A 12,613-nucleotide genomic window follows, 5' to 3' on the forward strand; every position below is an offset into this window, starting at 1 on the left:
CAGTACGAGAATCGAGGAGCTGTGAGCACTCAGCGACATGTGTGCAGTTTTTTATGTTGCTCTGAGAAACGGTTAGTAATAGATGAAACTCAAGGTGTCAAGGAGAACATGCCCTCCTCAATACTACAGTAAGGATAAACTGCTCCACCCAATTATTTCTTTCTCAAGTGCATACAGTATTCTATAATCATGCTTAGGTCACAAGATCACTCTCTGTCTTTAAAGCTCCCCTCCAGTGTACTAGGATACTTTCACAATTTTAAATGCATGCTGCACATTTTTAGATCTCTGAATGGGTTTTTCCTACTGTGTCAGGCATCTATTGGTTTCAAAGTCTGCAATAATGAACAATTTCTGTCTACGATAATGCAACTTTAACAAAACTAAATGCTGACTTGATGATGGATTACACAACTCAAACAGGTTTCCAGAGTCTGCTGTGAGATTTTCTAATTGTACTGAAAAGAATGGAAGCCAATTACATTTCTGCAGCAAGGATTAAAAACTATTTCAAGTCTAAAAGAAGTCTACTGTCTACTGTTTGAAAGAAAGATGGTTTTGGGTGACAACAGATACAAGATAATATTTACTGTACCTTTTACTGAATATTTTTCCACATTTGGCCCCTGAAAAGAAATATGACGCCAAGGAATTCAACAGAACAGCTCAATATTTAGAAAGTATTTTGTACTTTTTATTCAAGTTTTACCATTTATTTAGGGAAACTGTTAACATTTGTTATCTCATAATGAAAATGTACATTTATCAATCTGCATAAAACATCACATATACAGTACATCAAAATAAATACATCATCTGGTGGGTTGATTGAGCTTGCACTCGAAGATCGGTCAGTTAACTACAGCTACGCTATTCACATTGCAACCTCCACATCTGCAACAATGCATGGTTTTCATTTTCCTTTTTAATCATCAGCTGGTCCAGGCCTGGGGACTCTGGGGCCAGTCTACGACAGTCATCAATCTAACTACATGTGAGAAATAAGACATCGGTACTGCACTGGCCCTAAAATCAAGGATTCAAATACCACTTAACTACAGCTAAAGCCAGAACTGGACCGGCTGGACTAAAAAGCCTTGAAGGTGATTGCTGGCAGGAGGGAGTTTGGGGACAGGAGACAGCTGACATCCTGGACTAACTAGGAAAGGGAAAAAAGGAAACCACTGACCATTATTTCCTTCCTGTTATTATCGTTTTGTGGCAAGAGATGGTGACTCTTGAGTGTGGATGGAAATAAAAACAAAAAAATCCACCATTCTACCTACCAATTTATCCCCAAGACTCTTCCAAGTTGTAATCCTTAAGATTTCAGTCCTGCTTGATTTGGCGACACCTGTGGTTACCGTGGTAACAGAAAGTGCGGTTTGACTGTGTGTTCAGACCACGGATGTTTTAATAGATCTGATACGGCTCAGCCTTGCTGCAAATTTGTCCCAGTGGCCACTCGCTATATTGCAACAAAAAAAATCCCTTGCCGCCCCCATAGAGCTCCATTATTTAATGACACATCTGTAAAACTGTTGACAGGACACCTCCAACTGAAACAAGGCCAGTTATTACTCTTTCTATCACTGAATCCATGGAGGTTTTATATATTTAAACTTTCCCAAAGCCTAGAAAAGCGATGACGTGATCGCAATGTAAAGTCTATGGGCCGAGCGGGAGAAACACTAGTTAGCATGCCATCCCCGGGCTATATGAATCTGCTGTCCTGAGTTCAGTCAGAGGCTGAACACAAACACACTCACGATTGGTTAGTCTGTTGCTAGCTAGCTTACAGCTAACGTACAGTTGCTACATTGGCTGTTTGGGGCGGATAAACACAAACAGTCCAGCGGTCAAAGAGGTGAAAATTTGATATACTCTTTGTCTGAATACACCTTAATACTACACATCCCAGAATTATAGGGGCAGCAATTCTGATGTATCAGATTACAGTGCAGCCAAACAAATGTAAATGTTCTTTTAATAAAGAAATCAGTTAATAATCTGCCTCTAATTTTCCATCATGCTATGGGTGAATGCCACGTGATTTGATGCTGTGCACAGCGCGAGGAATTTTCCACACATCAGCAAGACAGGGTAACGTTGGCTGCTGACTCCTCCATCACTCCCTAAAATATTTAAAACTGAAAAAGAAAATGCCCAAAATGACTGTAGTCTTTTGTTGACACATTTTTGATGAACGATCGCGGTCAGCATTAACCTCGGTCACTAATACATTGTGTTTCCTGTGAGCGCTTCACAGTAAAAGCCGCCTCATGTTTCGCCAGTTTACGTCTTTTAATGTAGCAGCAGTAGGAAATGTTGGGTTATCATTAGCAGTAACTTAATCCAGCTCTGAGTGAACAGTAAACAGTGAGGCTGATTTAAATGAGATAAAAATTAAAAATAGTAACGCTGGCTTACATGCTGCCTCGTTCCCTGTTAATCCCTCGTGTGAAGACAGTTTGAATCCAGCACAGGAATGGCGGACTCTGCCACTAACACTAAACACTACTTTATAGAGAGGGAATGACTGAATGTAAATACATTGCAGAAAAAAATCCTACAATAAATAGTATCAAAAGTTGAGTTGGATTTCATGAAAATCTTAAGGATTATAACTTTAACTCTCTCTCTTTCGGAGACACATTCCAGGATTCTTTCACTAAAATGCTTACAATTGAGAGTTTTTTGGCAAAAATACTAAAAAGTGCTTCAATCCCCTCATTCCTCTTGCTGTGTCCTGTCCCCTACTCCTTCCCCTTCTCCCCTCCTTAACTTCTGTTTTCACACTTCACACCCAACATCTCCTCGTTTCTCACCATGTTTGATGTTCTTAGATGATCTTTGGCTCTTTCCCCCTCCGTCCTCCATCTCCCTTTATCTCCCGGCGACACTGATCCACACACTGACTCGTCTATCTCCTCTCCACGTATCCTCTCCTATTTCCCACCATGTCTTCAGAAGCTGTCACATCAAAGGAGGAGAGAACAGGATCAATCACTGCGTCTCATGGCAGAAGGGGCTGGACATCATCTATTTGTATTTACATCGCCTCCTCCTGGGCGGAGAAGGAGGGAGGAGAGGATGAAGAGTTAGGACGGGGCGGTCGGTCTTGGTTCACAAATGTCTTCTCATATCGATACTTCATATTCACGAGTGTCCTGTTGACAATGAAAGTGAAGATGAAAAAGACAGAGGCAGTGTTAGCAAGGTGTGTAAGATGGACTATAACAGATTACTGGGAGGGGATTTAGACAGTTAGCTGCTCAGTGTGCTGTTCCCCGTTTAAATGTACGGGACACTCACCCCTCCTGTCTCATAGAGCGGGTTGTCAAACTCTGTCTCCACAGTGATCTGTCGATAAGGGTGGGGGTAGATAAGAGGAAGCCTTAAGTTGGAGTGATATCGGCACCTAAAGGACAGGATGAGGGGAAACAGAAAAAACCCCAAAAATATTAAGACAATTCAATGATCCAATTTTCAGAAGTTGGTCCAGAGTGAGATTTTCAATGATTTTATACTTGCCTTTTTATATTTATATATTATTAAAGAATTGTAAAAACATATATTCATTCTATATCTCAAATATTTTATAGTATATATATATATAATTCACAGGATGAATTGTAATCAATTTGGTGATCCTCTGACTTCATCAGGTAAAATGGTTTAATACCTGCAGAGCTGACGGCGTTCCCATCAGCCTCAGCTGGACTTTGTATCTAGCGCTAATTAGCAAATGTTAGCATGCTAACACGCTAAACTAAGATGGTGAACATGGTAAACGTTATACGTGCTAAACATCAACATGTTAGCATTTTGATTGTAACATGTTAGCATGCTGGCGTTAGCATTTAGCTCAAAGCACCGCTGTGCCTAAGTACAGCCTCACAGAGCTGCTAGCATGGCTGTTGACTCTAAGTCTTGTGTAAAAATTACTTTATATATTCATAATATTTTTATTCTTATAATGCTAATGAATCGTATATATGGTCGACAGCACCAGAGTAAGCGAGTAAGTGGACCTTTAGTTGGGATTGTTTTGTCAGCTGCTTTTTCTAAGATCAAGAATAAATTGTCAAGCCCAACGTTTAAGTCAACATAGAGGAGAAGTCCTAAAAACGATTCTACTACTGTTTATCTGCTGATTAAGACTGTAAGCTCGAGGGATTGAGTGGATTCACACTTGATTTTGGATTCAGACGAACAAATGAGAGACTTTGAATTTACAGTGGATTGCAACAGTGCTTAGTTTTTATACTATTGCTACAAAGTGTTTTGAATAAAATAAATATGGCAAACATAATCACCTCTTGAATGTGTAAATGTTTTTTGCCACTTTCAGGTTACAGTCACGGGTCTTGGACAGTTGTGTTCAGTTTAAATCAGTTGCCTTTTTACCCACCAAACCCAGTATTGGAACTATTAAGATCCGTTACTTAAAGGAATAGTTCACCATTTTGGGAAATACCTTTATTTGCTTTCTTGCAAAGAGTCAGATGATACGGTAAGGTAAATATGAAGCTTAGCTTAGCATGAAGACTGGAAACAGGGGGAAACAGCTAGCCCGGCTCTGTCCAAAGGTAATAAAATCCCCCTACCAGCCCCTCTAAAGCTCACTGATTAACACGTTGTATATCTTGTCTGTTTAATCCGTACAAAAACTAAAAGAGTAAAAACGACACTTTGTGGTTTTACGCTGGGTTGTGTGCCGGGGTATTTCTTGACCAGGTGCAGTCAGGATCCACCTTAAGGTCCTTATCACGTCTGTTGATACTGTGCTACACAATCCTGTTGCCACACAAGGACCCTGGTGGTTTTGCGTGCGGAGCCCAGAGTGAGTTGCCCACTCTGCCTGGTTGGTAATCCAGCCTTGCATGTGAAGGTGAGCAGTCGAAGACCTTACCGTGTGACGTAGACATAAGCGCCTCCGAGCAGCACAGACAGCAGAAAAACGAGGATGAAGATGGCCAGCGCTATGTTCCCTCCATCCAGGGTGGAGCCTGCAGTCGCCTCTGCAACTGATGGACAACGCATGAATAAAACAAGGTTAACTGAAAGCATAACATTATCAAGAAAAACAAATAAAACCTCTAAAAGTCCAGTCAAGGGTGGCTTAGCAAAGGTGGACGCTACAGCTAAACAAAATGAAGACAAACAGGTGGATGGACAAACACACACAGTGGGAATGACGTCGGCAGGCAGATGTTTGCTGATGCAGGCAGAGCAGACACAGACAGGTAAAGTGCTTTTCATTGTTCGGTTTGAGGTTTTTTGTGAGTTTATAAAAACAAACTGTGTGGTCTTTTCAGCCCACAGCATCAGAGCACACCGACATACACAGATAGACTCACCTTCCAAAGCATGGTTGCCAAAGCAGTCATGGTTGGCTGCAAGACATCATTCTGTCAGTCAGTGCATAGGAAAATATGTATTTGTAACAATGCTTTGAACTGACCGTTCGCTAATCCCCACCCCCGTGCTGTCACTGCGCCTGTCGAGGTTTCCAACTTCAGTTTAGCAACGACATTTGTGAATCCTGTTGATTTTGTGCTATTGGCACAGAAACAATTCTACATGTATTTTATTAAGTAAAATATTTGGATTGATGTGGAACATGTATTGCTATGCGGTGTGGGACTAAGATTAATTTACAGAAAAGAGATGTAATATTGTTATTATTTATTGTTGTTAATTTAAATCTTCTTATCTTATATGCCAAGTTTTATATCCATTGATGTAAATGGTCTCAAAGAAAACCCAGCATAACCGATCAAGACTGAGATGAGTCAAACAAATCAGAGAGCCATCAGCACTGCGATGATCTACTCTTAACTACGCCTTTTAGTTCAAATCTTTATGTACCTTTCTTCTTCTTCTTCTTTTCTTTCGTTGTTATTTTTGTTTTGTTTTGTTTATCCTTCATGGTTTTGTATGACTTTGTACAAACCAAATCTTATATATATATTAATATATATATATATATTAATTGAAATTCACAACAATATTTTAAAAAATGAGTCCTTGATTTCAGACAGGTAGACAAAAGCAGCTTGTAATTTCGAGCTGTAGCTAGCTAGCTATTTATGCTAACATTAATGTTGGCTCCATGAGTTGGTGGGAAAGACCATCTCCAGCTGACTATTTAATGTTTTCAGTTGATTCATTTTAAAAGAAGAATCGTAATACCGCTAACTGGTGAACTTCCCCAAATCCAATTAGGACACAGTGGATGTGCTAGTTGTGAACAGTGTTTTTTTATGTAACACCACAAATGAATGTAGTTAGTTGATGATATGCTAATTGGCCTGGGAAGTAGACCTAATGCTAGGCTACTACTGTAGGTAGTAAGCTAGTTAGCTGGGAACGCTAACGTTTCCCCCCCTCCAAACTAAACTTTTCAACCGGTAAATCCACTTTGTTCTTTAAACTTATTTTAGCTTCATAATTTATATCCACATTTGTACTTAATTTAACTTAGCTGTATCATAGTGTATTATATTTTGATTTGATCTCTTATTTCTTACTAGAAATAATTGCCTCGTTGCGGACTTATTTTATTATTATTTATATTTCTGTTCTATTAGTACTTCTCTTCCTGTGTGCACTGACGTGACAGTGAGCAGCTGTGACGAAAGAGTTTCCCCTCGGGGATCAATAAAGTATTTCTGATTCTGATTCTGAAACTCTTTAAATGCTGTAACTCGGCCTGCTGTTGCCTAGTTACGATTGCTTAGCTACGATTGGACAATCGGGAAAGGGGTTTAGCAAACGGTCATCAGCATGCATAGGGGCATGATCAATCTGTATCAACAAGCATGGGGCAAAAAAGTCTTTGAAAAGTATTGTGTACGTGCATAAACGAGGGAGCGTTTCATTCCACACACACATTAGAACAAAAAAACACCAAATTCTGCAAAAGTCTCACCCCTGCAGAGTGGAAGCGGGCCGCTCCAAAACGACGGGTTTCCTAGGATGCATTTAATCGCAACCTCTCCAATGAGCTCGTAACCTTGGTAACAGACAAAGGTCAGTGACTCGCCGGGCAGGTAAAGCCTCTTGGACAGGATCTGGTAGCCGTTGTCAGGGAGACCGGGGTTTTCACAGGAAACAGAATCCTCAGCTAGAGAGAAGGAAGAAGAAAAAAGAAAGCTGGACGGATCCTGTTGCGTTTCTCAACACGAATCAGAGGTTTTGCGTCAGAGCTCGACTGACAGATTTGACAGGCTCTGGCTGAGGTGACATGACTCATGGATAATCTCCACCCCCTCCTCCAGGTGGCTGAAGGCTGATTGGTACGGTGCATTAGCACTGCATTTACATATCAAACACTTCACACAAACATTAATATCCCTGAAAACACGCACACACACACACACACACACATCGTCAGTCCTGAGATGAAAATGCAGGAGATGAAGCGTCGTCTCTGGCATGCAGAGACGCTGTGATCTGTGTCAGCAGAGGAAAGAGAGAGCCAGGCCTTTTTTTCTTACAAGAAATCACACAAACCCACTCATGTTAGATCGCACAGCCACAGGGAGAGAGCCTCTCATCTTCAGTTAACTGCCATGTGCAACTGTCTATCTTGATGACAGGTTTCTTAAACCACAGGGCCGACAAATCACCGGTAAACCACAGGACCCTTTCAGCCCACAGGTTTAATAAAAAAATATAATAACCACTAACTTTTTCTGGTAGGTAAAAGCAACTAACTCTCGCGTTCTGTCTTCTTTTTGCACTGAAAAACTGTACAGACTGTCTTGCTGATACTCACAAACACAGTGAGGGAGTCGAGACGTCCACACAGGGGTCCCTGGCTCGCGGCCGTAGCAGGTAATGGTGGCGCCACCCTGCAGGATGAAGCCGGGGTTGCAGCTGTACTGAATGGTTGTCCCCACCAAGAGTTTAGGGTCCGACAGAGACCTGGTGGAGTGCTCCACATGGCCAGGGTCTGAACAGTACATGACTGAGAGAAAAGGAGGAATATATGAGGAAAACAGATGCATACCATCCGTTTTTAATATTTTGATAATCAGGCAAAAGTAAAATAGCCTACAAACACACATCAAACACAACATACATAACACAACAAAAGAAGAGTAAGACTAGTAGATTTCAAAAGTACTGTTACCTATAACTGAGGTTAAGTTTATTTATTAAAGCTATAACTGTAATGAACCCTGAGGGTTGGTTCTGTTGTTACAGCAGCTGGTCAGGACAGGCATCCAGAGAGAACCAATCAAAAGGGTAAAACAAAAAAAGGGGTTAGGGTTTCTAATATGAACCAGCTTAACACTAACTATACTGCTACATGTTTAAAACCCTGGTAAGTAGCCCCTAAAGACTGCAATGTTCATTAAGTTGAACAATTTGAAAGTGCTATACAGAAGTGAGTTCATCCTGAAAAGAGTATGTTTTTGCTCAGTAAATTTTGGGGCTATTTATAGTTATTTCCTGTATACAAGTGAGAATTTTGGCCTGATGGTGGCGCTAAAACACTGACCATCATCCTCTGAAGCCCATGAATATCCTCAGTATATTTCATGTGAATCCATTAGTGTGCATTCAGTTCCACGTAATAAATTGGACCAAAAAGTTCAGCAGGTCTCCAAAATTAGGACTCCTATATACAATAAGAGACACACGCACATGGTCGCACACACAAACATAGATGTATAATTAAGAGTGGAACTGACTCTTTTCACAGAACGGGGGCTGTGAGCTCCAGGAGAGGTCTAACTGACAGGTGAGGGTCTCTCGTCCCACCAGGTCATAACCAGGGTCACACTGGTAGGTGATACGAGCCCCCCGCACCAGTGCAATGTGGGATGTCGTCTTCCAGCCGTTCTGGATCTCAGGCAGGTCTGGACAGGAGTCATTTCGGGACACCTCTGAGAAAAGACATTTAAAAAAGGTTGATTAATGGCTCCATCATGATGGTGTCGTTGCTCGTGGTCCAGGTTCGGCTACAGTGAAGCGTCTCCTCTTTCACAGCAGCCGCGAGGCTCAAGAAGAAAACAAGATAAACAATATTACATCTGATTTCGACATGAGACTGGCACATGCTCTCTGTGAGGAAGAATCCATCGCAGCACGGATGATTGATGGACCTATTGTGCGATTACTTGACCGTGTGACAGAGTGATGGATTTCATCTGTGTTGGACAATCTTCAAATATCATCTCTCTAGCGTATCCACTCTGACAAGGACAGTTTGGCACTGAAGCTGCCGTTTGCAGAAGCCAGTCAGTTTTAATTCAGACTCCCACTCAAACAGTCCTCAATAATATTATTATAAACTGTCAGTTATCTGTCACAGTTGTGTTGACACACGCACAGCTTCTTACATTTGCACTGAACGTTGGCATTAGACATAAATCAGGAGGTGCAGAATTGTCTAATGTAGGAAGCGGTGCGAGCTATGGGTAGCAAGTCCGACTTTCATGCAAGAGACCAGAGTTCGCGTCACGTCCCCAATTAATGTTTGCCTGTTTATTAAAACCACAATGTTTTCCTAAACTTAAAGTTCCCCTCCAGGCACGTTTCATGTATGTATGTATGTAAAAAATACTCTGCTATGTTTAATATTTTGTTTAACATGGTTATCATAAAAAGTAATAAAAAAATAAAACTCTGAAAAGGGGCTGGAAGCACATCTACTCTTTCTCCCTCACCGAGAAATTCTGGATCTCTGAATGCCCCGCCCACCACCGCTGCAGGTTAGGTTGACCGGTGACGATGAGAGCATGGATGTGGGTGAGAGACATACATCCATGGTGAGAGAGCGGTGCGCGTCAAGATGGCTCGAGTTAGAGGAAACGTCGGAGAGATTCAGCCGTACATGTTTGAGCTCCCTTGTGCCTTTTTTTCCAGAAGGCAGCCTTTTTTTTTTTTTTTTTTTTTTTTCAAAACTCGGAAATAATGTATAATTATTACGTTATGTCAAATAAACACTCAATTTGTGGCACAAAGATTGTATTATTTGAAAAATAACAAGTAAGAACAGCAAGAAAAAAAAATGTTTATGAGCATTCAAGGGCGCTTTTGGTTGCTCTGTTCATTTCTGCCGCACTTTCTCTTTACCCCCTCCTGCTGTAGAGAATATCGATCAGTTGTTGAAAATGATATAATTTTGATGGAGCGTTTCTATTTTAACGGGCGCAGCTTTTCTAGCCTTTACGGCGCTGGTTTAGCGGCCCGCGAGTCAAGTCAGTGAGTGAGGTACGCACACACAGGGAGAGCAGCAACAAGATGAGCCGGAGAAATAATTTCACACGGCGTGCTCTAAAAAGGGAAAAGCAGACAGCGGAAACAGAGCTTTTAAATCGGGAATGGACAGACTCTTCAGTTCAAAACCAGCTTGTCTCATATGTTCCGAGACCGTGGCGATCATTAAAAGCGGCAATGTGAAGTGTTAGTGGTTGTGAAACATACAATGATATCTGCTACGATGTTACAATGTGTTCACATTGTTATTTCGTAACGTTAGTAGATAGTGGAAGGTAGCTCCAGGGTCCGGTTTACTTCCAAAAACTGCACTCTGCCATGTTCGCTGTCAAAACTTTTACTTCGCTAACTTATTACAAAGTGCTGGTGGCATTGTGATTGGCTTTTGGATTTGTGACGTCCCAAATATAGCTTGCCCGTTTGAATCTCAGACTTTAGGGAAGTGTACCTCTCTAGTGAGAAACTTTGCACAGATACAAGTCAGTAAAGTCAAGGTCTGACATTTTAGGGGACTTAAACATGGCCACTTGTTTTCAGCAGAAACAAGCTGTGAACACAACATTGACATGTCATCACCTTTTCAGTTCATATGGCAAACTTGTTAGCAAACAGTTGCTTATTTCCACCTCCAGCAGCTACAGAGCGACATGATGCTTCATCAGGAGGCGTGTTTGTGTCTCCTGATGGACGTCAGTCCGGTCTTCTCTCTGTCAGCTCTGTGTTTGGTCTCTTGAGGGAAACATCTGGCTCTTTAGCTGCTAGATGCTCCGCTATGTTCACCAGCTGCTCTCTGACTGTGTTTGCTGAGCAGGTCGTGTTAGGGTTGGACGATATGACGGTATATACCGTGCCACAGTAGAAATATGTCCACCAGTAGAGATTTGGCAAAACCGTTTCCACTGCGGGAGCTATCCCTTAATGTCTATATATTGCTGTGTAGCAGCTCAGGGCTACATGTGATCTTGTGAATCCAGCAAGGTAACATGATTTGGGCAGCAGGACTTCTTACGGCGTTCTCACGTGACGTGAGAGCGACAGTTGGTGGCGGCAATGCACCTTTAAGCTGGTTGACAAGAAAACATGGAGGAGGAGAGTGAAACTGGAAATACAGAGCAGGACGAGCTGTTTTTGTTTGTGTGGAAGTTCCAAATAAAAGAAGAAAATAATCAAATGTGATGAAGTACAGTATGGTTATTTTAAAACATTTCTTAATTGAATTTACAGAACAATTACTGTATGGTGATATATACCGTGATATAAAATTCCATATACTGTGATAGAAGATTTTGGCCATATCGCCCACCCCTAGTTGAGTGTTATCACTGAAAACAATGAGGTGAAAGACAAAACTATAAATTAGTGCAGCTTTAAAGAGGCTGTTTCAAACTCCCAGTAAAATAGATGCTATCAATTTCTGCGTGTGTTTTCATCAGCAGAATTTTTTTTACGAAATGAAAAAACAAACAGGATGAATGTTTTGCTCCTGATTCATCTGTGACTTAAGACATATGCATGCTGTATCAGAGAAGACCTCACACACCAGCATGTACTGATTACACAGACAGTGAGGCAGCAGGAGGCTCAGACCAACAGTCTCTTGATCGCTCTGAAGATCTTTTAAAATCAAGAATTCTTCTGATCTTTGATTCAAAGTGTCCAGCTCAAACTTTCTTGCCATGTTATCCCTACGGTCTTAAAATCAATGGAGCTTTAGAATTTAGAGCTACAAGCCAAATTTAATGAAGCCCACAGCCATGAGAGTAGAACAACTCTCCCTTCAGATCCGTCAAGGAGTCTGGGTTCGTGCCAGCATAATAAGAAAGTCTTTTTTAATTATAATTTCCACAAATGTCTGGTTTTGGTGAGCTGGAAGGCAAGTCCACTGATTAAATGGATCATTATGCCGGGGAGGCTGTGGGCAAATAGGTGACAACGCCATTATTTTTTGGGGTTCTCCAAAATTACCAAAATACTGGGAGGGCATTCAGGGTTAAATAAAGACAATTTTAAAGCTTGATGTACTTCTAGAACTGCAGTACTTTGTACTAGAAGATATAAAAGCTAATGTCCCCTTTGGTAACCAAGTATGAACAGTATTTCAGTATTTGTTAACAGCGAGGGCAGTAAGACAATGGAAGGACAGACTTGAACAGGTATATACGCTGTATAATGGAAAACAAGATGACAAGTTTACGGATGATGATGAACCAGATGGAGTCCAGTCATTAAATGCCATGTTTACATGTAAATACAATATACAATATATGTATTTTGTTACCTTTGGAAAGAGCCAGGCTAGCTGTTTCCAGTCTTTATGCTAAGCTAGGCTAACCACCCCCTGGGTCTAGCTTCATATTTAGCGTACAGATATGAC

The 12,613-nt window shown here is 41.2% G+C and overlaps 1 protein-coding gene across 4 annotated transcripts in view; it reads right to left on the bottom strand.

The window, feature by feature from the left end:
- Window positions 1-12,613, bottom strand: part of LOC122865675 (seizure 6-like protein) — a 65,360-nt gene that overhangs the window by 5,556 nt on the left and 47,191 nt on the right. The window contains exons 11-18 of one of the 4 annotated variants that reach the window (XM_044174451.1): window positions 8,709-8,903; window positions 7,787-7,978; window positions 6,938-7,132; window positions 5,364-5,399; window positions 4,916-5,030; window positions 3,316-3,421; window positions 2,829-3,170; window positions 596-626 (exon numbers count right to left, since the gene is read on the bottom strand). In XM_044174451.1, coding sequence (XP_044030386.1) covers window positions 3,141-3,170; window positions 3,316-3,421; window positions 4,916-5,030; window positions 5,364-5,399; window positions 6,938-7,132; window positions 7,787-7,978; window positions 8,709-8,903 — 869 coding nt within the window. In that variant the 3' untranslated portion in view covers window positions 596-626; window positions 2,829-3,140. Of the gene's footprint in view, window positions 1-595; window positions 627-670; window positions 3,171-3,315; window positions 3,422-4,915; window positions 5,031-5,363; window positions 5,400-6,937; window positions 7,133-7,786; window positions 7,979-8,708; window positions 8,904-12,613 lie in introns of those variants that run through there. The other 3 variants (XM_044174452.1, XM_044174450.1, XM_044174453.1) reach the window with 3 other exon arrangements.

Source organism: Siniperca chuatsi, linkage group LG18 (assembly GCF_020085105.1).
Source record: "Siniperca chuatsi isolate FFG_IHB_CAS linkage group LG18, ASM2008510v1, whole genome shotgun sequence".
Classification (NCBI taxonomy): domain Eukaryota; kingdom Metazoa; phylum Chordata; class Actinopteri; order Centrarchiformes; family Sinipercidae; genus Siniperca; species Siniperca chuatsi.